Source organism: Electrona antarctica, assembly GCF_951216825.1.
Source record: "Electrona antarctica genome assembly, chromosome: 17".
NCBI classification, from domain to species: domain Eukaryota; kingdom Metazoa; phylum Chordata; class Actinopteri; order Myctophiformes; family Myctophidae; genus Electrona; species Electrona antarctica.
Genome location: NC_136798.1, coordinates 34649473 through 34674317, shown reverse-complemented (window position 1 = coordinate 34674317; position 24845 = coordinate 34649473). Strand labels below are relative to the sequence as shown.

The following is a 24845-nucleotide window of genomic DNA, read 5'->3' as shown; positions in this document are numbered from 1 at the left end:
ACCAAGAACACAAAGTCGCTCTCTATGTCTCTCTACTCTCTCTCTCTCTCTCTCTCTCTCTCTCTCTCTCTCTCTCTCTCTGCAGAATCGCTCCCTATATCTTGCAGTGCAATCTACTACCAGGGTGTCAACATGAAACATGAAAGATCATGTTGCACCCAGTTGCAAGACATTGCAGCGGTCTGGACTGACCAGTTGCGGACCGGTGCCTTTGGGGAAATAGTTACAAGTAGGCCTATACAGTTGCAACCACTTCTCCACCAAAAAAAAAACTGGTGGAGAAAAAGGGACCTTCTGCAAAGTTGATATTCATGTATGTAATGTTACATCCCAAAGGGAAATTATCCATGTCCATGTGATCATTCTGCGCAATGCAACAATACGTCCAAAACCACATTTTTTTAATCATCCGCACACTGGTAATCAGTTTGAGATCAAACGCTGTCCCTGTGGACTGGCCTACATACAGTAGACATCCAGAGCCACCTGTGCGCAACCTAACACACACACACACAAACACACACGCAAATATTAACCATATATATGATGATTAAGGGTGTGCCATTACAGTACAGTGACAGTACAGTGGACATGCATGAGATCTGGTCATCCCAGTTTAGTAAGATGTTAAAAGTAAAAATATTTAGGGCGACCGTTGAGCCGATTCTACTCTATGGCTCCGAGACATAGAGACACACGGGGACTACAAATTTCACGCCCCCAAATGAGACAGCGGCCCCACTTCTGGTCCGTTTCAACTGTGTACTGCAGCTGCCAATGCAATCCCTATGAGAGGCATCATAAAATACCCTAATTTCACTGGTTCATTACTGAGGCTATAGCGATTTTTTTTTGTGTTCTAATAAAGTGTCCCATATGTTTAATTTGTCCTTTTCAATGTCACATACCTGCCATTTCAATATACATCCTACAATGTACTATAATATACTCCATCAGTTTGTGAAAAGTGCTAGCATTGTAAATCTCAAGTCAAAGTGGTCGCACGGTATATACGTCACGGATGCATCCCTTGAGGTTTTCAATACCCAGATATATTTGTTGTATTTCGTTTTATATGCTATGTATTTGTTGAAAATGATCTAAACAGCATCTTGCAAGACTATTATTAATACTCATCTGGAGAATTCACTAGGTAGTTGAAAATGTCAGGATGTCACTCCTCCATTTAGCTGGGTTATTTTCCCATGCAACTATTCAGCAAAGTTAATTATACAACAAGTTGACAGCGGTAAAACACACCGTCGGAGCTCCGTGGTAGGTAGAACATATATTGTAATCCTGTGACATGTTCAAAATATAGACATGAATGACAAAGTCAGTCGGGATCGGGATGTATATTGAGAATTCCACTCTTCAAAGTCGGCGCTCGTAGCCTCGTAAAGGCAGTGACGTCCCGTAAAAGCGACAGGTTCTCTGTCTGCCGTCAACCCTCTGCTCCGTTAACATTATGGGTAACTCATTCAAGTGGTAAATTAAATGTGAAATACATCCTCTATTGAGAAAACAACAATATATGTTAACAAAGACACTTCATACATTTGGAAACATATTTTTATTCAAATCAATATAGTCTTCAGTTAATTTCATATTATTTTAAAAGTAGGCTAACTACAGTTGAATTTCAATGGACTTCTATGGGCTGGCCTGCAGTATCCGTGCCAACGGACCAGAAGTGGGGGCGCTGTCTCATTTGGGGGCGTGAAATTTGTAGTCCCCGTGTGTCTCTATAGACATTTTCAAAGAAACAAGAGAATCGGTTGGATGGCACTTACACCCGCCTTCTAATGAGAGTGCAAAATATGTCTTGGAAGAGCCACCCATCGACTAATCTAATACGGCAACCTTCCCCGTGTTTCTTCACTGGTCCGATCCAGAAGAGCGCAGTTTGCCGGCCACTGCTACAGAGCTGCATGACAATGAGGTTATATCTTCCCTTCTTCTCTGGAGTCCTGCCTCAGGGCGGACCAGAGGTAGAAAGCTGTCGTTCCCTGATGTCATCGCTAGGGACACATGCTTCAGTAGGCAGGAACTGTTGGTGGCAATGAAGGACCGGTGCTTCAGTAGGCAGGAACTGGGGGTGCCAATGAAGGACCGGTGCTTCAGTAAGCAGGAACTGGGGGTGCCAATGAAGGACCGGTGCTTCAGTAGGCAGGAACTGGGGGTGCCAATGAAGGACCGGTGCTTCAGTAGGCAGGAACTGGGGGTGGCAATGAAGGACCGGTGCTTCAGTAGGCAGGAACTGGGGGTGGCAATGAAGGACCGGTGCTTCAGTAAGCAGGAACTGGGGTGGCAATGAAGGACCGGTGCTTCAGTAGGCAGGAACTGGGGTGGCAATGAAGGACCGGTGCTTCAGTAGGCAGGAACTGGGGTGGCAATGAAGGACTGGGAAGTCTGGCGTAGCATTGTGGAATCCATGATCTCGACCGCGGTCGGAATATGATGACAGTACAGTACAGTACAGTACAGTACAGTACAGTACAGTACAGTACAGTACAGTACAGTACAGTACAGTACAGTAGAGGGTACAGTAGAGGGACCCCCACACTCTGTCATTTCTCAACCGTTTCGGACGCGGGGAACCTCACAGGCCGGCACCCAGGGTGCCGGCCTGTGAGCTTGAGCTTCCGGGGAGTTGAGCTTCCGGGGCCCCCCCCCCACCCCCCCCCCCCCACCCCACACGGAGTTGCACCACTCACTTCACATTGCGATTTTTAACTTACAAATTATGATTTTCTCTTAGTTTTGACCCTCTTTTTGAAAAACAGTTGGCATAGCTCAGACTATAATGTTCTCTATTACTTTACTGGTAGTGACAACTATACATTACACAAGGTTTCGGCATCTGCAACTGCCTTCTAGAAGGCAGTTACCGCCACCGAAATGTTGGCTACGAGTGTGTATCGTCCACCTTTTGTCTTTTCAAGACTTCACATTTAGATTGTTCTGCCGTGGACCGGGACCACTACTAAGACTGGTGTGCGTCTGGCATCCTCCTGCACAGTGTAAAACAAGAGAATACGAGCACTCACGTAACTTTAAATCATTTTATTTTTCATAGCAGACCTGTAAGGTATGCTGCAAAGCAGACAGCAAAACAACGAACGCGTTTCGGCGTGTATCCTTCGGCAGCGTTGTATATGATATAGCAACCAACCCTACTGGCTCAACTGGAGATGACCTCCTGGACCCATTTCTGATTTGGGTCAACACAGAGCTTAGTTGGCGTTATTATTATTTGTGCGCCAATATGCAGTCAAGAAAAGATAGCCAATACATCAGGGGTGTTCACACTTTTTTGACTTGAGAGCTACTTTCAAAATGAAGAGCTCAACGAGCTCTATACCCACCCAAAGAATTATGATTCCACTGTTGAAACTATAGTTTAAAAATGTACCTGAGGGGGCTGGCGTTACATATAAGACAAACGCACTTGGAATGGGAAATAGAGAGGGGGAAACGGAATTGATAGGGTGTTTTTCGTATGTAACTTTGTAATGCTACTGACATTTGTGCGCAACATTCTTGAAAACAGTATTGCATTGCTGGTTTGTGCTGACAGGCCCTTTTGATGTCAATCACGTCAAGGTAGCTGATATATTGCACTTTTACCTTAGCGCTAGGTATACTCTTGGTTGCTTGTTTTTGCAGAAAATGCACTAAAGACTTCTGGTGATTAGTAGTTTTTGTTCCCTACCTATGTTGAATACACTTATTGTAAGTCGCTTTGGATAAAAGCGTCTGCTAAATGATAATAATGTAATGTAATGTAATGTCAACTTAATTCAAGTGGCAGATGTAGATATTTTTAGGGCCATGTCATGTGGTCTACCTGCACAGCCTTTGTGATCTACTGGTATGGTTGTAGGGTATGGTTGTAGGGTATGGTTGGTTTAGGTTATGGTTATAGGGTATGGTTGTTTGATACTCTTTGACTGACTAGTCTATGTTGAACAGCACCTGTAGAATTTGACCTTGTCTTGTCTCACCCTTAAATTCCACTCAATCGTGGAGAAGAATGCACCGTCACTATTTGTCAAGATGGAAGGTGGAACCGTGGGATCCACGCACATGGGGTGGATGTTTTTTCTTAATCCTCAAAGTGTGTATTTTAAGATTCGGCCAGGTAACAGGCTGAAATGATGTCCCATGGGGTTCATCTTGAACCCTTTATTACACGTATCCTGATGGAAGAAATAGAAAAGAGCATGACTTTTCTCAATAGGAAACTCATTTGAGTATCCTCGCTGGTCATCAAATCTTTGGATTTTTTAAAAATACAATATTATTATTAATAGTGACTATAGCAGCTCTACAAGGGATGACTGTGAGCTTGTAGATCGTCTATTTTCCAGTGGTGAAAAGTAACTAAGTACATTTACTTAAGTTAAATTTTAGTTATTTGTACTTTACTTGAGTATTTACAATTTCCAGTACTTCTACTTAATTCTACATCACTATATCGCAGAGTCAAATATTGTACTTTTACTCCACTACAATCATTTGAAAGTTTTAGTTAACTTTAGTTACTTTGTAGATTTTGATTATTATTACAAAACATACATTAACGACTTCAGCCCTATATACATTTCGGCACTGCTATTTTCATTTAAAAAAAAATATATATAGGGCCAGTCCACAGTAATGCAATAAACACCTTACAACTCATTTCAAGTTGCATTTGTTGTGGTCTGGCCTTAAGTGTCAAAATGTGTGAGTGCGAGCAGCGGAGGATTAGGGGTTAGGGCTTACCCTAACCCTCCGCACTCGCCTGTGGGCAGCACTCTATAGCAGCGCTGAACTGAATTCCCCTGCCCCGCGGGACCAAAAAAGGTCAAAAACAAGAAAAAGGTTGGAATTACCCGCCACAGGTCGTGAGGGCTGCAGCCTCTGTGGACATTTTTTTGTGTGTTTTTGCTGTCATCATTAATCATTTGATGGGTTTCAACAAGTGTGGTGGTTGTATAGGCTAGTCGGTCTGTCTGCTGTCCTACTGGCTGAGACATGAGTCTCATACTATATTACACGATGTAGTGGAGTAGAAGTAAATGTATTGGAAATCGGAAGTACCTCGAATAAACGTACTTAGTTACTTTCCACCACTGTTGACAAGTGCTACTGTCAAAGGTCAAACATTCAACATTAACTGTTCTCCCGTGCATGAGCAAGCTAGTCCTACCTGGCCTGGTTGGCCTACAAAGCCAAAGTGCAGTAACTACATTTTTGAACACACCAACTTATTTGTGTATGCCAAACGTCAAATTAGCCTTTGTGATTTTGGGGGATAAACATTTAGAAGAAATAAGTCCTTATGCACACCTATAGAAGACAGGTGCGTCGGATAACTGGAACTGGATAAGTAGATTTTTTTATTTTGATGGAATTAAAATGCTGTAAGTGAAGACGGTGTGCAGGATTCAATTCTTTTCTACTTCGGGCGGGGTAAGCATTTACCGCAAGAACAGATATACAATTAGTGTAATATCACTTTATATGCCGATATCACTTTTGGCTGACCACTTTTAAGCCCAGTTCAAATTGTGTTTGTAGTTAGGCTACTGCACTTTGACCTGTTCACAATTTGGTGTCGGGGGAATTTCTCACGTAAACTGAGCCAGTGGGTCCCTAGACAGTCAATGGGTCCGCCCTACGGCCCTAGTGCCACGAATGGCGCAATGGCCAAATCAAATCAGGCCGCCATCGGCTATGATGAAAATCCAAAAAGAAAAAAGTTTTTGAGTGTACAGTATATACACATGTAATGCTTCCTTTTTGATTAATTGGGGTGTATGGAATTCATTTGTGATACTGTTAAACTTATGACCATTCTGGGTGTCTATACGGGCAAGCTACTAAACTATTAGTGATTACTAGTAGTACTGATTTCTACCATGAAAGGTCACGGTCATTTTCTATTCCGCAGGCGGTGCTCTAGTCCAGGGGTTCACAACCCGTGGGTCGCGAGTCTCGCGACCCCTCGGGTGGTCGCCAAATTATTTTAGGGGGTTTTTCAATAGCTAAATTATAACAATGCTTAAAACACCAAAAGGGGTTCCCGCCCAAAATGGTTTAAGGTTATTGTAGCAGTCAATTTATATTGGGGGTCGGGAGGGGGCGGGGCGGGGCGGGGCGGGGGTCCCGAGACATTGCCAAAGCATTTCCGGGGGTCCCCGGCCAAAAACGTTGAGAACCCCTGCTCTAGTCTATTAGTTCAGTGGTAGAACTGTTGGCACTTGTGTGTACTGTATGCTGTGCATGGGACCTTGACCTGTGGTCCAATGAAAGTTACATACTTACTTTCTTTTTTTTTTCTCACTTTTTTTCTCACCATTCTTCTAAACTAAGAATGGAATAATATCCCTTGCCTGTACCGTAGCACTTTCTCTAGCCTTGACGACCTTGCAGGTGTATGCAACGGCTAACATATGTAATTTAGATAGCATATTATGTAGAGATGCTATAGCATTAGCATATTATGTAGAGATTCTATAGCATTAGCATATTATGTAGAGATTCTATAGCATTTGAATAGTGTTTATCGTTTCAATGTACGGATATTCTACTGTTAGACGGATGTTGGGTTCTTAGTTTAATTATGATCCTATGGCTATGTTTGAGTGGTGCTTGCCACTCCTATACAGCACTGTATGTGTATGTCTGTCTCTGTATGTCTAAGCACAGAAGTTTTTTTGTAATGCATTTGATGTATTACCTTGTTCTTACTTACTGTAAATCGCTCTGGATTAAGAGTGTCTGCTGAATGCTTAAGTTGTAAATTGTAATAGAAGCAAGGAAATATTGGTACGGTAAAACGAGAGACGCAGTAGTAGAAAGAGAGAGTAAAGAAGACTTTTGCTTTTGGGTACAGCTTGAGACAGAGCAGCATTCCTGATGGGAATTATCGACAAAGTCATTCATTGATAATTGATCAGTTTTGATAACCTTATCGATTGATTATCCGGTTAGTTGATAAGTGCTGTTTGTTTTGGATTTTTTTATTTTTATCTGAGAATCTTCATTTCGCTCGATGTCTTAACATAAAAATCTACACTTTGCTGATATACAGAAAGAATACAAAAGGGATATTATATTCCTTAATCAAATATTTATTTGACCATTTGCAATACAGGGCCAGGCAATGGCATCTTTGCATGAGGAATTAACTGAAAAGTGCACTGTCTTGTCTGTCACATCACATGCAAAAGCCTTTTTTGTTTTTTTTGTTTTTTTTACCAGCCCAGAGCCCACATGTGCGTTCCTCGGCCACAGGCACGCGCAGACGGCACAGAAAACCACCCAATGATAGCAGAACCACATCATTCGATTAATTATTAACTGTTATGTTTCATTGATTAATTTCTTAACGGTGATTCATCGATTAACGATTATCCATTAACATCCCTAAGAGGTACATTGTTTCTTGTGAGTGAATTTACTCAGAAAGATTCAAGGCAGTTAATCCACCCGTTCTGAGGCAACGTTGTCTGGAACTGGACATGTTGGCCTTATGGTGGCGCTAGAGCAAAGCATCCTAGGCAGTATAGAGTTTGTTGCACACAGGGCCAAAGTGGTGGAAACGTATTGAGGAAATGTGTGCGTGTCGTTGCAACTCTCAGACAACATGCATCAGCAGCAGAAGCAAGAGCTCAAAACCACAATACGCACGCACGCACGCACGCACGCACACGTACGCGTACACGTACACGTAAAAAAAAAAGGATTTCTGTAGACGTGGCCCCTAAATGTTATCTGAAACAATGTGCATATAGCAGTGTTGATTTTGACGAGATTTTAGTTAAGTAAATCTTCAGTTGATTTTGTCAACAACAATGTATTTTGTTTGTTTCATGTCAGGAATCCCTCAAATGCATCCGACCCAGACAGGGACCCTCATAAGAGAAGATTTGCGTTAAAAAATAAGGGTGTAGTACCAACACTCAAACCACAGCTGAAGGAACCATACACCATGATGCATTCCACATGCACACACACACACACACACACACACACACACACACACACACACACACACACACACACACACACACACACACACACACACACACACACACAGAGGAAACAGAGCCTCCGTGACACTTCTCCTGCTGTCCATCCCTCAAACAAGACAGTATCGTAACTTCAGCTGATAACTTTTGTGCAAGTAAGCTAACTAAATAAGATGTGTAGAGTGCCCTTTCACAAACAATGACAGTCTGTGACAAAGAGCTTCACAAGTTGGAAAGCAGATGAACATACAGGTTGTACTCTTATTAATTGATAGTAAAAATCGAAAAGACCAAATAAAACAATCGCCATTTAACCAGTCAGCCAATGAGAAATCAAAATAATCGGACATCACCCAACCCAAACCCAAACAACTATGTTTAAACAACTATGCCTGTTTGAACAGCGGAGTCATTCATTTTTGAAAGATTAGCTACAGCTCTTACTGTAGGGTAACTAGATGTCCCCTTTGCGTGGGACAGCCCCACATTTCCAAAACATTTCAAGTGTCCCTCAAATTGAGACCCTGTCCCACATTGTGACTGGCAGGCTCAAATGCCCTAATAGTTAGTCCCCTATAGTAATATTAGTCCCCTAATAGTAACTGGCTAGTCTCTTTTCCTGCAAGATGTGTTTTAAGCCTGTTTAAAATAACACAACATATTTGCAGATGGGGGTCGGCGGCCAATTACATATACATTTTGGGGTCCTTGACATGAGATATTGAGCACCACTGATATAGAAAACTGTCAGAATTTAGAATTTCTTTTTTTTTTACGTCAGGCCTAAATGGGTTAAAACCAAATGTGAGACGCCAGAGGGGTTTAATAACAAAAAATAGGCAATATTATATGGTTGAATATGACATCAAGGCATTTGCAGCAACTTAAGTAATAAGTTAAAACCCTGTCCCATCCCGTCCTCCCATCCCACACAAGCGATATTTCTGTCCCTTAACACATTGTGTGCCCATGCAGGACATCTTTAGACGTCTTTATAATCGCCCCCTGTGGTGCCCAAGGCGTCTGGGCACCACATTCATAAACTAAAAAAATCTGCCGGGCAGTCTATAGCGTCTTTATTCTGAATAATCCATGGGCATCTGTTGTGTTACACAATGGATCTGCTCACACTCTTAGGTCTAAGGTGAGGTATTCTCTAGCCCAGGGGTATGTCACCTTTAGTCTGGCAGCATGCAGGCCATGGGAATGAGAAATCTCACGGACCTATACAATTTGAACCCTGTCTGCATTCCTGTGTCACTGCTCACGGCAAGTGTTCAAGACTGGCTTATATGGTCCCCGTCTGCTCTCACACACACACACACACGCATGCGCACACGCACACGCACACGCACACGCACACGCACACGCACACGCACACACGCAAACTGTATGCATGGCATTCTTTAAAACATACATGGGCAACTGGCGGTCCGGACGCCACATGCGGCCCCCACCTTCACTTCACCGCACGTTATAATATCGGAATACTGATTGATATTGATTTCAGTTACAATTCCAAACATGCAAAGAAAACCCATGTCAATTACTTAGTCTATTAGTATCTTAATGACTATAGTATTAACATGTCGTTTTTATGTCCAATGTATTTGTATTTAAGTTAATGTATAAGTTAATGTATAAGTTTAGTAAATGCATTTGAAGTTATAATCATTTCAAATTTTCAAAGTTCGAGCTTGTAGATCAAAATGCATCGTTCACAAGTTGAGCGAGTTCACAAGGTGTTATAGCGCCACCATGAGGCCGATTTTGTCAAAGCACATTTATATACATTACGTGTACACATTTGATCCATACATCACGAAATTCGGTATACACTATCTCTACAGTCATGTGATCAATACGGATCTGTCCGCTTCCCCATATTCCATCCTCATTGGCTAAGATTGTTGCTTCTGGTCTTTTGCAGGTGTGAGGATTCTGAAACCCATAGAACAGCTTCTAAATAGAATATCCTTTAGATATATCGTTTCTTGAGTTTTGACGATGTTGTTGTTTTTTTTTAACAGTTATTATACAGTATAGGCTAAAACCTTGCATGGACTCTCAATTGACTCTCAAAAGTACTGTACTTAAGTACAATTTGGAGATATTTGTACTTTACTTGAGTATTTCTAATTTCCAGTACTTTTACTTGTACTCCACACTACATCTCAGAGGAAAATATTGTTGCTATTGCTTGTTTTATTGTCAGGAAAAAGCAAACCAAAAAAACAATATGGGCAATGAATCATTCAAATAAATACAGCACCTTGTTAAAAACACACGTGTACTAATACTCAAAACTGAAAGCTTAATAGCAAAAAGGAAAGAAAAAAAAGCAGTGGTTCTCAACCTTTTACCCCCAAAAGAAAATCATAATTTGATTACCTTTGATGCAGTATTCTTTCTTTCTTTCTTTCTTTCTTTCTTTCTTTCTTTCTTTCTTTCTTTCTTTCTTTCTTTGGTATTAAAACATTCTTAAATTGTCACTTCACTGTCATATCTGCAGGGACCCCCTCAAAATCATGTGGGGACCCCCAGGTTGGGAACCACTGGTTTAAAGTACATTATAGTCAGAATAAAGAGACCAAATAAACACAATAAAGAAACTTGCGAGATTAACCAGTTACAGTTACAGTTAGTTAAAAGGATATTTCACTTTCAAAACAAATTTGGGTCATTTTATCATCAACTTTGGAGCTACAGATGTTCTGAGATGCTCAAAATGTTCAGAATACTCATGTTTGAATACTCAATATACCATATGCACACGACGGTCATCTTTCCATAAGTTAATGGCAGGGTGGAAACTAGCCACAATTTGCCAATGACCGCCCATACATCCAAAGAGACAAAGTCCTATCCCATGCCTCTGTAGACATTTTTAAAGCGCAGCTCAAGACCCACTTCTATACTCTTGCTTTTAATTGATCTTTTAATTTCTTTTGTTATTCATGTCCTCACTGTATTGCATTACTGCTCTTGTTTTTTTAATGTTTTATGCCTTGCTTTTCTTTTTTTTTCCCTCAATTGCCCTGTAAAGCACTTTGAGCTGCATTTCATGTCATGAAAGGTGCTATACAAATAAAGTTTTATTATTATTATTATTATTATTATCTAATTGTATTAAATTATGTCAAACTCACCAACATTGCAGCTGTACGAAAAGCCTTAATTATCCTCTTTCTATCTGCAAAGTGTTTGTTTCATAAAAATCCACGGTAGACATGTTATGAGCTACTTTATGTCAAAATATGTATTATTGGAGTTTGGAAGCGCTCATTGAATAATCACTCAACGGCCCTGCGTACCACCTGTTTTTAATTTGCAAATAATGCAGGAGGCAGCAGGATGTTGAGCGCTTCCAAACTCCAACACTTAGAAAAAAATCACTTGCAAGGAATTTCTTGACATAAAGTAGCTCATAACATGTCTATGGTGGATTTTTATGAAACAAACGCTTTGCAGATCGAAAGAGCATCGTTCAAGCTTTTCGTACAGCTGCAATGTTGGTGAGTTTAACATAATTTAATACAATTAGATAGGACTTTGTCTGTTTAGATGTATGGGCGGTCAATGGCAAATTGCGGCTAGTTTCCACCCTGCCATTAACTTGTGGAAAGATGACCGCCGTGTGCATATGGTCTATTGAGTATTCAAAGTTGAGCATCTCAGGAAATCTGTCGCACAAACAGTTTAGAAGATAGAGCCATGTTTGAAGTAGCTGTCTGGTGTGGTCATTTTCGGGTATTTCGCCCCGGATAGAGAATTCTTCACAGTTCCTAAGTTGTTCACATGCAGCGGTCATATTAGCCAAGAACAGTTGAGATATTCTCCGCTAAATGAAGTGCATACAGTACATGTTAGCCAGGTCCTGGAGTAATGGTCTTCATGTGCAGGGCGATGATGACCTTGACCCAGCTCTGGTTTGGGTTAACACATAACTTGACACCTTCCTTCATTGTGAATCTAGAACAGACAGAGATAGACATATTTTTATTTAGTTTCATATTTCATATTTTCATATTTTAGCCATCTGAAATGTTTTAGTGTTAGTCTAGTTTTTGTCGACTACATATCATACGATTTTAGTAGACTAAATCCACAGTTGATTTTATCAACTAAAATGCGTCGTGAACAATTTTCTGTTTGGTTGTGCTCTGAAATTAGCAGTGGTTTTTGTCACCAAGTGTTTTTGGTGAAAGTGGCCAGTGGTGAAACGCCAAGTATTACAAGCATTGTCAATATGTCCCAATATAAACAAATAACGAATTTTCCTCGTGATATATTGTATATTAGGGGGAAAGATTTGCACATTTTCACGATTTTTCAAAAATAGCACACCTACATGTTCATAGCGCGGCACTCGGTGCTTGCGCTATGAGCTTGTAGATCTGCTATTTTTCAATAGTAAAGTATAACATACTGCTTAAAACACCAAAAGGGGTTCCAGTCCAGGCTCAAAACTCACTTTTATTCACTAGTGTTTGAATACTCTGACGTGACAGATTTTCATTTTGTGCCTTTATTTGTGCCTAAGTGTGTTTTTCTTGATGTTTATGTCACTTGTATAATTAGCTGCTATATGGTGAATTCTTTTTTTGCTTCATAAATTAATTTGACTTGACTTATAGGCTACCATGCAAACACCAAACCAATGTGTGTATTAATTATGGAACCAAAAATGTTTTTTTTTTCTGCTACCGAAATTGCTTGTTTTATTGTTGAAGAAAACAACGGTTAATATCAACAACTGATCATTAAAATGCATGTTTAAAGCACTACATTTGATACATGTCTGATTAATACAAATCGTACAAAAAGAATTAAGGAAAATGCATTATTTTGCTTTCTAAATTGTTGTTTAAAGCAGAAAACAAACAAAACGAAATAAGCCTGGCATATTAAGTAGTTACCACTAACTGGGTGACCTGTTGTATTTGCCATGAAGCAATAAAGCCTGGAATTCATCTCAAAACATTGCCATAAAACCAACTGGTTGTCTGGAACGTTCTTGTACCAGCTAGGTGTTGAACGTTTTACTCCAAAAGGGTGACGATAGCTTGGACCCATGCCTGAGCTGGGTCAACGCAGAACTTGGTACCACTCCGCATTGTAAACCTAGAACAGACAGACATAGAGAGAATATTTTAATCTTTAAGTTGTTTCGATCGATTGATTTATTGATTGAATTCTTCATTAGTCAAAAATGTAGACAGCCCATGGTAGCCTGCAGTCGGACATTAATATGACATAATGGTGCTATATAGACTATATAGCACCATTATGTCATATTAACAGCATGGCACATCTGAGTTACAGTATTACTACACTGTAACACTGTAACTCAGATGTGCCGTGGATGAAAAAGTTATTTACAGGCCCGGATGTATCAACCACATATCGGCCGATATCGGTCAATATCGGTGTATTTCGACATTAACCGATGGCAGTATAGCCGGTATTTATCTGTTGTTGAGAAGCATACATTTTGCGTTGGCTATGTTGGTGTGTTGGTTATCTGTAGCCTACCAAGCTGTAGGCCTAGATTCTGAACATTTATTTGCTGTATTGAAGACGATTTTGTTTTCCCTGCAGGCACAAAAGGGGGAAATAAAAACGATAGAAACGAAATAAACGCATACATCGGTATCGGTATCGGCTAAACTGTTTGGGACGGGAACCCCATTTGGTGTCGTTACCCTTCAGGATGGGAACCCCTTATGGTGTCGTTACCCTTCAGGATGGGAACCCCATTTGGTGTCGTTACCCTTCAGGATGGGAACCCCTTATGGTGTCGTTACCCTTCAGGATGGGAACCCCTTATGGTGTCGTTACCCTTCAGGATGGGAACCCCTTATGGTGTCGTTACCCTTCAGGATGGGAACCCCATTTGGTGTCGTTACCCTTCAGGATGGGAACCCCATTTGGTGTCGTTACCCTTCAGGATGGGAACCCCTTATGGTGTCGTTACCCTTCAGGATGGGAACCCCATTTGGTGTCGTTACCCTTCAGGACGGGAACCCCATTTGGTGTCGTTACCCTTCAGGATGGGAACCCCTTATGGTGTCGTTACCCTTCAGGATGGGAACCCCTTATGGTGTCGTTACCCTTCAGGATGGGAACCCCATATGGTTTGGCGTTCTTGTTGCCATGTACAGTATATTAGCAGCATCACATTTTTGTAATGTTTTAAGTGTGTCCCAATTAAGCCAAACATGATTGAGAACCCCTGTGTTAAATGCACCTGTATGTGTCCAATACCAGTGTTGTTTTTGGCAGCAAATTTCTATTTTAGTTTAGTCATAGTCTTTTGAATGAAACTTCTTTTTGAATTATATTACGGAAGAAAATTAACTTTTACAAAACATATAATTACTTGAGATGGACCTGTATACTCACACAAATCCAACCATACTGCATTGACGGCTGGTGTGTTGCACCTTCACCACGTTCTTCTTAGGCAGGGGACTGGTGCGATACTGGAAGCAGCACTGGGCTGGACCGCCACCGTCTGGGAGCGGGAGAGGAACGGGAGAGTGAGACCGTCAGAGACACACAGACACAGGGCAGGTGCATGGAATGGAATAATAACACGGATAAACACAATTGTGTTGTCTCTATAATAGTCATGATGATTAAAACTGCAGCGACAGAGTGTGCTAAATTAACTTACGGGGCGTCCCATGGACATCCAGAGATGAGAACAGCAGCATGCAGACGGCTAGAATTACTGGCACATTCTTCATCCTCACAGATTATGGTTGTAGTAGTCTGCTGTCAGTCTAGAGAAGACTATACTGTATAACTGCCAAGTTTTCTCTGTCTGTCTCTCTCTCTCTCTCTGCAGCCTCTGTGTATATTGTGTAAACTGTATGTTGCACTTATATATGTATCTGGTCAGCATTAGTCAGCATTAGTGTGTCAGAATTAAGGAAACGCATCGAGGTAGATGATTATCTTGATTCTTGAGAACGGAAAGCAGAGACGTTTTAACTCATTTTGGACGGGAACCCCTTTTGGTGTTAGCATTATGTTATCTACAATCTACAAGCTCAGAGACTTACAAGCTCGACCTACAAACTCGTAGCGCGCCACTCGGTGGCTCTGCTACCTTTGAAAAATGGGTGACGCTGGAGATGAAAGAAAGTACATTGATATGTATAGACAATAACAGCTATTGACTAGGGGTGTGCTGAAATATCGATATGGCGATATATATATCGATACGTCCTCCCGCGATAAATAATCGATATTGATTATTAAAATATCGATATGATACCAGTGATAATGGTCAGTTGGTGGTGTTTGTGAGGCATTATGATGATACCAGTGATAATGGTCAGTTGGTGGTGTTTGTGAGGCATTATGATGATAACAGTGATAATGGTCAGTTGGTGGTGTTTGTGAGGTATTATGATGAGGCAAAGGGGGAGTTTATTGAGTATTAATTTAGTGTTTGAGTGGTGCAACCACTATAGACAGCTCTGTGTGTGTCCCTCCTTGTGTCCGAGCACGGAAATAGCGTTTTTTCAGTTCCAAGTATTTTGTAGTTGCAGATATCATGATATATCGTTGATGAAATTTCATACAATATATCGATATATCGCAAATATCGCAATATATCGAATATCGTGATATTATCGTTATCGAGGGCCTAATATCGCGATATATATCGTATCGTGAGGTACCCATATCGTCCCACCCCTACTATTGACACCAGGATGCATGGTCCGGACTTTTGGCTCGAGACAGAACAGCATTCCTGATGGGAGGGAGAAAGTTTCATGCCAATCCCCTTTATTCGATTTTGAGATACTGTATGTTGTGAGACTGTGAAAGTGGGAACGTTGGCCTGACGGTGGTCCCCCCTAGATGAACCTATAGAGGAAAGCACATTGGGTCACTATAATGACTTGGTGCCATTACCTGGTAAGCATGAATGTTCACAGTAAATCCCACGGCACTCCAGACAGTAGTTTGTGACGATGACGGACAGGCCGACCGACAGCCACAGTAAAGAGAAACGAGAAGTATGTCCGCACACAGCTGTAGCGGTCATGTCATCTTTATTCATATAGCACGTTTAAAAACAACAGACGTTGACCCAAAGTGCTTTCCAGTTCAAAATCATAAACGGCCTCAGAAAATACAGCACAGTAAAAAGAAACATAAATGCAATACCTCATACACAAACATACAGCAGCAAAAGGAACATAAGAGCAGGACAATTTATTGTACACAGAAGTTAAAATACAGTCAATGACCAGAGAAGGCCATATTTAAGTTGAGTCCTCAGACTGAGCTGAAGGCAATGGAGAAAAGGTGGGTTTTTAGTGTGGATTTAAAGCGTGCGTGCGTGCGTGCGTGCGTGCGTGCGTGCGTGGGTGCGTGCGTGCGCGTGTGCGTGTGTGCGAGTGTGTGTGTGCGCGCAGACGTCTTTTCTCTCAACATAGCCATAGGTCTGAACGTAGGCATTAGGGGTGTAACGATACATGTTAACAGCAATACGATACTGTACGTATCACGATACATGGTTGATGATACGATACATGGACGATGGTTCATTATGACGATACGATTCAATGATTTAAAATCAATACAGTAACAATTTAGCAAATACATTAAACTTTGAAACTTGTGGATAGTGCAGGTTTTTTAAGGGAAATATTTATTATCATGGATATAAATAACTAAACACAGTGATTCTCTGGCAAATAGACGGACATTGTATTTGAACACATATATGGACAAACCCACGCCTTAAATACCACTCATTTTCAACATTTTACTATGTCATTAATGTACCTCAGAGCTGTTGTGTGGAAATAATAAAAAAGTCCCCCCATTTTGTGTTTCCTAGAACTGGAGGTCTGAAAAAAACCATTAACATGGTGATGATGACATCATCAAGATGTGTTTCACCATGTTAATGAGAAGAGAAAAGAAGAACTAGAAAGGTCGCAATTTAAAAAAATTGCAAAGTGTGGTTGCCGCAGTCGCTTACATAGGCCCCTCCCACTAACGTTGCTAGCCAATTACAATTTCAAGTCACACCTGTGATCATTTGTAAGTAATTCGGAGGGTATTTAAGAGATCTATTGTAGTCGATAGGGCTCGGTAGGGCTTGCGCGAGTACATGAACCACGTGACCGGGCTGTTTTCTGCCCCCCTCAATGTCGCAACTCTGTCTATACTCTATGGCTCTGTTGTAATCCAAACGTACACGCGTGTGGGTATAGGGATAGGGTGGCCTGGCTGGGTGTATGACTTGACTACCGCAGCCTGAATGATTCAGCCCTGCAGCCCTGGTGTGAGATATGATCTGGACAACAGATGTCAATATGAAGTTGAGGATAACATTGACCACTTCTGTGTCTTCTGTCTCTCTCCTTTCTTTCGTAATCTTTTTTGTCATCAGACGGACAGCTTGGTCATATACTTCTCTCTTTGTTGACATTTTGTTAACTCATCCTCCTGCCGTTAACCCAGTGGTGGAAAGTAACTAAGTACATTTACTCAAATAATGTACTTAAGTACAATGTTGAGGTATTTGTACTTTACTTGACTGTATTCCAATTTCCAATACATTTACATCTACTCCACTACATCTCAGAGCCAACATTTGTACTTGTCTTTTACTCCACTACAATTATTTGAAAACTTTAGTTACTAGTTACTTTGGAGATTTACATTTTGATTAGAAAAACATACATTACTGTAACCACTTCAACCCTATATACATTTCGACCATTTGAAAATAGCTGATCTACAAGCTCACAATGCGTTGCGATGCGATGCGTTGTGTGCGACCTCTCTTGTCTGTTCAAATATGAATATAAACTGGAAAGGTTGCAATTTTGAAAAAGTGCAAAGTGTGGTTGCCGCAGTCGCTTACATAGGCCCCTCCCACTAATGTTGCTAGCCAATTACAATGTCGCGTCAACCTTGTGATCATGCGTAAGTAATTCGGAGGGGATTTATCCCCCCAAAATCATGTTTTTGCAACAATCGGTTACAATTTTCTCATTTGCGGTGCCCCCTATGGATGAAAATGGAATTCCTTTTGGAACTTGGTTGATTGAACCACCCGGGACATGTGATTCAAATTTGGGATGGTTTGGACATTCCGTTCGTGATTTGTGGCATTTTTTGTAAAATAGGCCCCTCCTACTAACTTCGGACGACGATTACGGCCGAAGTATACGCACTACCAAAATTCTGCAGTTGGTCTTTTAATCGGATAGGTCCGGAGATCATGTGTGCCGATTTTTGTGAGATTTGGACAAAATCTGTAGGAGGAGGAGCAAAAAGTGTGTTTTGGAGAAAATTCAAATTTGCAGGATTTTTTTCCCTGACGAAAATGGGCGTGGCCTATATGTGGAAATGCATCATGACCCAAGGAATCCATGGAAAAGGAAATTTAGATTTGACGACTTACGGTTCAAGAGTTATAGGGAAAAACGCAAATTGGGCTGTAATAGCGCCACCATGAGGCTGATGTAATTCCCTTTCAATTCATTTTCATAATTATTATGAACCTCCCCCCAAGTCTTGTAAATATGGCGCTTACGGTCTCCAAGGGAAAAAAATACTTAAATTTTGTCTTCGATTTCCCCATTATAAGTCTATGGAGAACTAATTAATTAATATCAATTAAACTATACACCGGATCTCTTAGCAAAATACAAGCACACGATTCCCGATGATGGGAGGAGTAGTGCGGCAAAGTATCCAAATGTACAATAACAATAGTCTGGTTGCCCTGTTAGGGCAACCACACTAATGAGAAAACAGTTATTATGCATGCGTGCGTGCGTGCGTGCGTGCGTGCGTGCGTGCGTGCGTGTGCGTGCGCATGCAGAATAAATGCATCCTGGTTTTGAGCTAATGCTTCTGTTGCTGTGGTTTGAGTGTTGCAACTACACACAGACTCTCCATTTTACAATAATCAAGATAAAATGTCACCAAAGGTTCATTTTCTTTAATTCAATGAATCGTTGAAAATAGTGACTCAGTGGTGTTCTAATGCATTCGCATTAAAAAAAAGTAAATGTCTTTGTATGCCTACTAGGGGTGTAACGATATAGTAACTGTATCGAAATATCTAGTATATCGATATGTAAACAGCAAATATCGTATTGTATCATTTGACTTTGTATCACATCGTTTTGCAATGACAATCAATTTTATCAATACCAGTACTTGTGCATTGTATTTAGCAATTTTAAGAAGAAAAAAGAAAACGCACACGCGCACACACACACACACACACACACACACACACACTGCAATTGACGATGTCATTTAAGGCCTCACACACACACACACACACACACACACACACACACACACACACACACACACACACACACACACACACACACACACACACACACACACACACACACACACACACACGTATTCATGGTTACTTTACTAACTTAACACCTCTGAGCCAACTGTTTTCTCATTTTGACCACAGCTTTGTTTCCTTAATTCTCGGTAAGCACAACCAGCCCCCCTATGCCAAGTTTCCACCCACCTGTCTGTCCTACACCATGCGTTATATACGCTGACACCATGTACAGACGTGTGACAAATAAACCTACGTAAAGTGTATTATAGGAAACGGAGCAGCATCTGCTTCATCATTCACACCTTGGCATAGATTGTACAACTGTGTGGAACTATAGGTCATGATGATCATGTGTGATGATGAAGTCACCCACTTCTGTCATTAGCCATTGATTTGACAACTGACTTTGATGTATACGTCATAAAAAAAAGTCGTCAAGTTTTCAGTGACCTTGTGTCCTGTGGATGAGGTGAAATGTCATACTGGAAGTAGCCTGGAACTCGCCTATGCTTTTTATGGCATAGGCAGCTCCCGGCAGGATCCGCCGGGAGAAACTATATGAGCAGCTGTGTGACATGAGACTAATTACTTAGAGCGACAGAGAGAGAGAGGAGTGTGTGTGTGTACATGTGTGTGTGTGTGTGTGTCAATTTAACAAAGGTGCAGACGATCAGAAATCAGCAGAGAGTGAGAGATGTTTGCGCTACTCTATGCCGAATTGAAGTGGACTCGGATCCAGACCTTTTTTTTTCTCCCTGGAAAAAAAAACGTCTGGGTTTCCGAGGCTATACTAGAAGAAGCCACTCTGGTCTTGATAGAAGTGTTTCATCATCACAGGATAAAGGTGATCACTCAGAAGGACTTTGTATTGACTTGCAGTGACCCGACTTCCCTCTAAAGGGGTCAAGTAGTAATGGACCCAAAGCATGGTTTGGCTCCAATGCTGCCTAATAGATCCACCAGGGGTCACTACAGGGGTCAAGCATTCAGGTCTTTAGCGTTATCTTGGGGTCGGGAGTCGACACATGCACTAGTTGCCCACTTGTAGATTGAATGGGATGACTCATCGGACCACATACCTTTTGTACTTCTCTGTACGTAGATCCCAGACAGTGCCTGTTGTTGGTGTGGCTGCTGGACTCTTGTCTTGTGCGTGTGTGCGTGCGTGCGTGCGTGTGTGCGTGCGTGCGTGTGCGTGCGTGCGTGTGTGTGCGTGCGCGTGTGTGTGTGTGTGCGCGCAGACGTCTTTTCTCTCAACATAGCCATAGGTCTGAACGTAGGCATTAGGGGTGTAACGATACATGTTAACAGCAATACGATATACTGTACGTATCACGATACATGGTTGATGATACGATACATGGTTGATGATACGATACATGGTTGATGATACGATACATGGTTGATGATACGATACATGGTTGATGATACGATACATGGACGATGGTTCATTATGACGATACGATTCAATGATTTAAAATCAATACAGTAACAATTTAGCAAATACATTAAACTTTGAAACTTGTGGATAGTGCAGGTTTTTTAAGGGAAATATTTATTATCATGGATATAAATAAGTAAACACAGTGATTCTCTGGCAAATAGACGGACATTGTATTTGAACACATATATGGACAAACCCACGCCTTAAATACCACTCATTTTCAACATTTTACTATGTCATTAATGTACCTCAGAGCTGTTGTGTGGAAATAATAAAAAAGTCCCCCCATTTTGTGTTTCCTAGAACTGGAGGTCTGAAAAAAACCATTAACATGGTGATGATGACATCATCAAGATGTGTTTCACCAAGTTAATGAGAAGAGAAAAGAAGAATGAGAAAACAGTTATTGTGTATACTGTATGTTGCATGTATCTGGTCAGCATTAGTCAGCATTGCGTGCGTGCGTGCGTGCGTGCGTGCGTGCCTGCGTGCGTGCGTGCGTGCGTGTGTGTGCGCATGCAGAATAGATGCATCCTATTTTGAGCTAATGCTTCTGTTGCTGTGGTTTGAGTGTTGCAACTACACACAGACTCTCCATTTTACAATAATCAAGATAAAATGTCACCAAAGGTTCATTTTCTTTAATTCAATGAATCGTTGAAAATAGTGACTCAGTGGTGTTCTAATGCATTCGCATTAAAAAAAAGTAAATGTCTTTGTATGCCTACTAGGGGTGTAACGATATAGTAACTGTATCGAAATATCTACTATATCGATTATGTAAACAGCAAATATCGTATTGTATCATTTGACTTTGTATCACATCGTTTTGCAATGACAATCAATTTTATCAATACCAAGTACTTGGTACTTGCATTGTATTTAGCAATTTTAAGAAGAAAAAAGAAAACGCACACGCACACGCACACACACACACACACACACCACAATGCAATTGACGATGTCATTTAAGGCCACACACACACACACACACACACACACACACACACACACACACACACGTATTCATGGTTACTTTACTAACGTAACACCTCTGAGCCAACTGTTTTCTCATTTTGACCACAGCTTTGTTTCCTTAATTCTCGGTAAGCACAACCAGCCCCCCTATGCCAAGTTTCCACCCACCTGTCTGTTCAACACCATGCCTTATATACGCTGACGCCATGTACAGACGTGTGACAAATAAACCTACGTAAAGTGTATTATAGGAAACGGAGCAGCATCTGCTTCATCATTCACACCTTGGCATAGATTGTACAACTGTGTGGAACTATAGGTCATGATGATCATGTGTGATGATGAAGTCACCCACTTCTGTCATTAGCCATTGATTTGGCAACTGACTTTGATGTATACGTCATCAAAAAAAGTCAAGTTTTCAGTGACCTTGTGTCCTGTGGATGAGGTGAAATGTCATACTGGAAGTAGCCTGGAACTCACCTATGCTTTTTATGGCATAGGCAGCTCCCGGCAGGATCCGCCGGGAGAAACTATATGCGCAGCTGCGTGACATGAGACTAATTACTTAGAGCGACAGAGAGAGAGAGGAGTGTACATGTGTGTGTACATGTGTGCGTGTGTGTCAATTTAACAAAGGTGCAGACGATCAGAAATCAGCAGAGAGTGAGAGATGTTTGCGCTACTCAATGCCGAATTGAAGTGGACTCGGATCCAGACTTTTTTTTCTCCCTGGATAAAAAACGTCTGGGTTTCCGAGGCTATACTGGAAGAAGCCACTCTGGTCTTGATAGAAGTGTTTCATCATCACAGGATAAAGGTGATCACTCAGAAGGACTTTGTATTCACTTTGTATTGACTTTGTATTGACTTGACCCTCTAAAGGGGTCAAGTAGTAATGGACCCAAAGCATGGTTTGGCTCCAATGCTGCCTAATAGATCCACCAGGGGTCACTACAGGGGTCAAGCATTCAGGTCTTTAGCGTTATCTTGGGGTCGGGAGTCGACACATGCACTAGTTGCCCACTTGTGGATTGAATGGGATGACTCATCGGACCACATACCTTTTGTACATCTCTGTACGTAGATCCCAGACAGTGCCTGTGGTTGGTGTGGCTGCTGGACTCTTGTCTTAACCCATTAACCGTTAAAGCATCTGTGTTTAAAATTTGAACTATAACATTATGTACCTATAGCAACATATTTTATTCAGAAAACTCTTTTTTTTATTTAGAACATCGGTTTAGAACAGTGTTCTCAAATATCAGTACATGTACACAAACAAATCTTCTCTTCTTCCGGGGGTCCGTACCTGGCACAAAACATCATTCTGCAGATGAGGGGCCACGGCCAAATACATATCATTTTGGCAGTTCTTGGCACGAAAAGGTTTGTATAGAATCTTCCTCAGGTCTTTAATGGGTCAAATGTGCGTGCTTGACTTTGTAATAAAGGTTGATACTCTGCAACACTGCTATAACATCTCTCTCTCTAATGTGGTTGGTGACATATTATATTCTTGCAGACACACAGTCTGGTCACATCCTGCATTGACATGCTCAGTCAACAGAGGAAGATACATTAACAGGCTGACCTGTCTCCTTTACAGGGTTCGGTGTCTGTGTCCCTGCCCCTAATTACCTTTTCCCAGGTGTAAGCAGTTCCCGGATGACCTTCCCCCTATAAAATCATGGTGCACACACACTTCAGGGCCTTCTGGCTTTTTTTGTGCGCACTGGCTTGTCTGAGCAAGCTATTTAGGCAACTGTTTGTTGTGCCGCTTTTAGAGTTTAGCCTCTAAACAAACATTAGAAAGTCCATAGACTAGGCTACTACTCTATGCTTGTTTAAAGTGCTAAGCACACGGTAAAAGTCCATAGACTTGGCTGCCACTCTGTTTAAAGTGCTCTAAACGATTCACCAACATCACGCAGACACAGGAAGTAAAACAGAGATGACATGTTTTTTGTCTTGGGTTCTACTTGCACAGTGTGCACTTATCCCTCATGGTAGTGTGCAGAAAGCTTCTCGAAGCGCGTGCGTTTGTGTACATGACCTGTACATGACCCCTTCGGCCCTTCTGTGCATCTGTTTGTGTCAGCATATCAGCTTTATGTAGCCTTTCTGATGTATGTATGTATGTATTGATTCAGTATTTGATATTCAATTTTAACAGAACGCCCCCTTCCTATACAAACCCACTGAATAACTTCAAACTCCATTTGAACCCTGTTAGATTGAAGATTCATTGAAAACACCTGTCCTTGGTTCTGTTTGATTATTTTTTCCCCGTTCTCTAGGAGCATATATATACCCTGCTTTATCATACATTTTTAAATGAAAGAGATCACAATTTACTAAACGCATATTGCAGGACTAACTAACTAATATTATAGAGTAGCACAATGATGTGTGTTAAAGGTATCTTTCTTCCACTATATGACTCAACACACCTGCAACTTCCTCTCACCACAGTTGATAGGGGTTTTCATATTGTGTGTGTGTGTGTGTGGGGGGGGGGGGGAGGGGGGGGGGGGCTTTTGCATCAGGTTGTGAGCTTGTAGATCTGCTGTTTTCTTTTTGGTTTTTTTACGTGTGTAACATTTTGAATACAGGACGTTTACTTTGAAGTAAATATATATCTGGCTAATCTCTCAAACCACTACACCGATCAGCACCACATCAATCAATCAATCAATCAATCAATCGATTGATTAAGCTTACTTATATAGCACATTTCATACATCAAGTGTAGTTCAATGTGATTCACAGAGGAGGTTTAAAATAAAGAAAACGGGAAGATAATAAATAAAAGAAAGCATATGTGAGAAGAATACATATGCATGGTGAGTGCTGCCAGTAGGCCAAGGAAGTCTATTTGAGTACTATGTTTGAGATGTTTTTTTTTTTTTTTTTCACATCTTGGTCTTTCTTATCTCAGATCCACCGTTCTGCCATCTTCCACTTCCTCGTGTGTGTGTGTGTGTGTGTGTGTGTGTGTGTGTGTGTGTGTGTGTGTGTGTGTGTGTGTGTGTGT

General features: G+C 41.2%; 1 protein-coding gene and 1 long non-coding RNA gene across 4 annotated transcripts in view; both read right to left on the bottom strand.

The window, feature by feature from the left end:
* The window catches only part of LOC306940467, a 560182-nt gene that overhangs the window by 6336 nt on the left and 529001 nt on the right, over positions 1 to 24845 (bottom strand). The gene's annotated exons all lie outside the window — the stretch shown is intronic.
* Positions 10219 to 14868, bottom strand: LOC306940843 (C-C motif chemokine 3-like). Of its 3 annotated transcripts, XM_079526068.1 has the most exons (4): positions 14704 to 14868; positions 14430 to 14541; positions 13048 to 13148; positions 10219 to 11996 (listed from the first exon to the last, which is right to left on the bottom strand). In XM_079526068.1, the coding sequence occupies exons 1-3, from the start codon at positions 14774 to 14776 to the stop codon at positions 13067 to 13069; spliced, it is 267 nt and encodes an 88-aa protein (XP_079382194.1). In that variant the 5' UTR covers positions 14777 to 14868; the 3' UTR covers positions 10219 to 11996; positions 13048 to 13066. The 3 variants fall into 3 exon arrangements, with proteins under 3 accessions (XP_079382194.1, XP_079382193.1, XP_079382195.1); XM_079526067.1 differs by lacking the exon at positions 13048 to 13148; XM_079526069.1 differs by lacking the exon at positions 10219 to 11996 and having other exon boundaries at positions 12715 to 13148.

What these genes read in the sequence shown, in the direction of transcription:
- LOC306940843 (XM_079526067.1), bottom strand. Translation starts at nt 14,776, where the DNA reads ATGAAGAATGTGCCAGTAATTCTAGCCGTCTGCATGCTGCTGTTCTCA. An exon ending in GGATGTCCATGGGACGCCCC is followed by an intron (nt 14,542 to 14,703) that starts GTAAGTTAATTT and finishes TCCCGCTCCCAG; the next exon opens with ACGGTGGCGGTCCAGCCCAG. An exon ending in TGCAGTATGGTTGGATTTGT is followed by an intron (nt 11,997 to 14,429) that starts GTGAGTATACAG and finishes TGTCTGTTCTAG; the next exon opens with ATTCACAATGAAGGAAGGTG.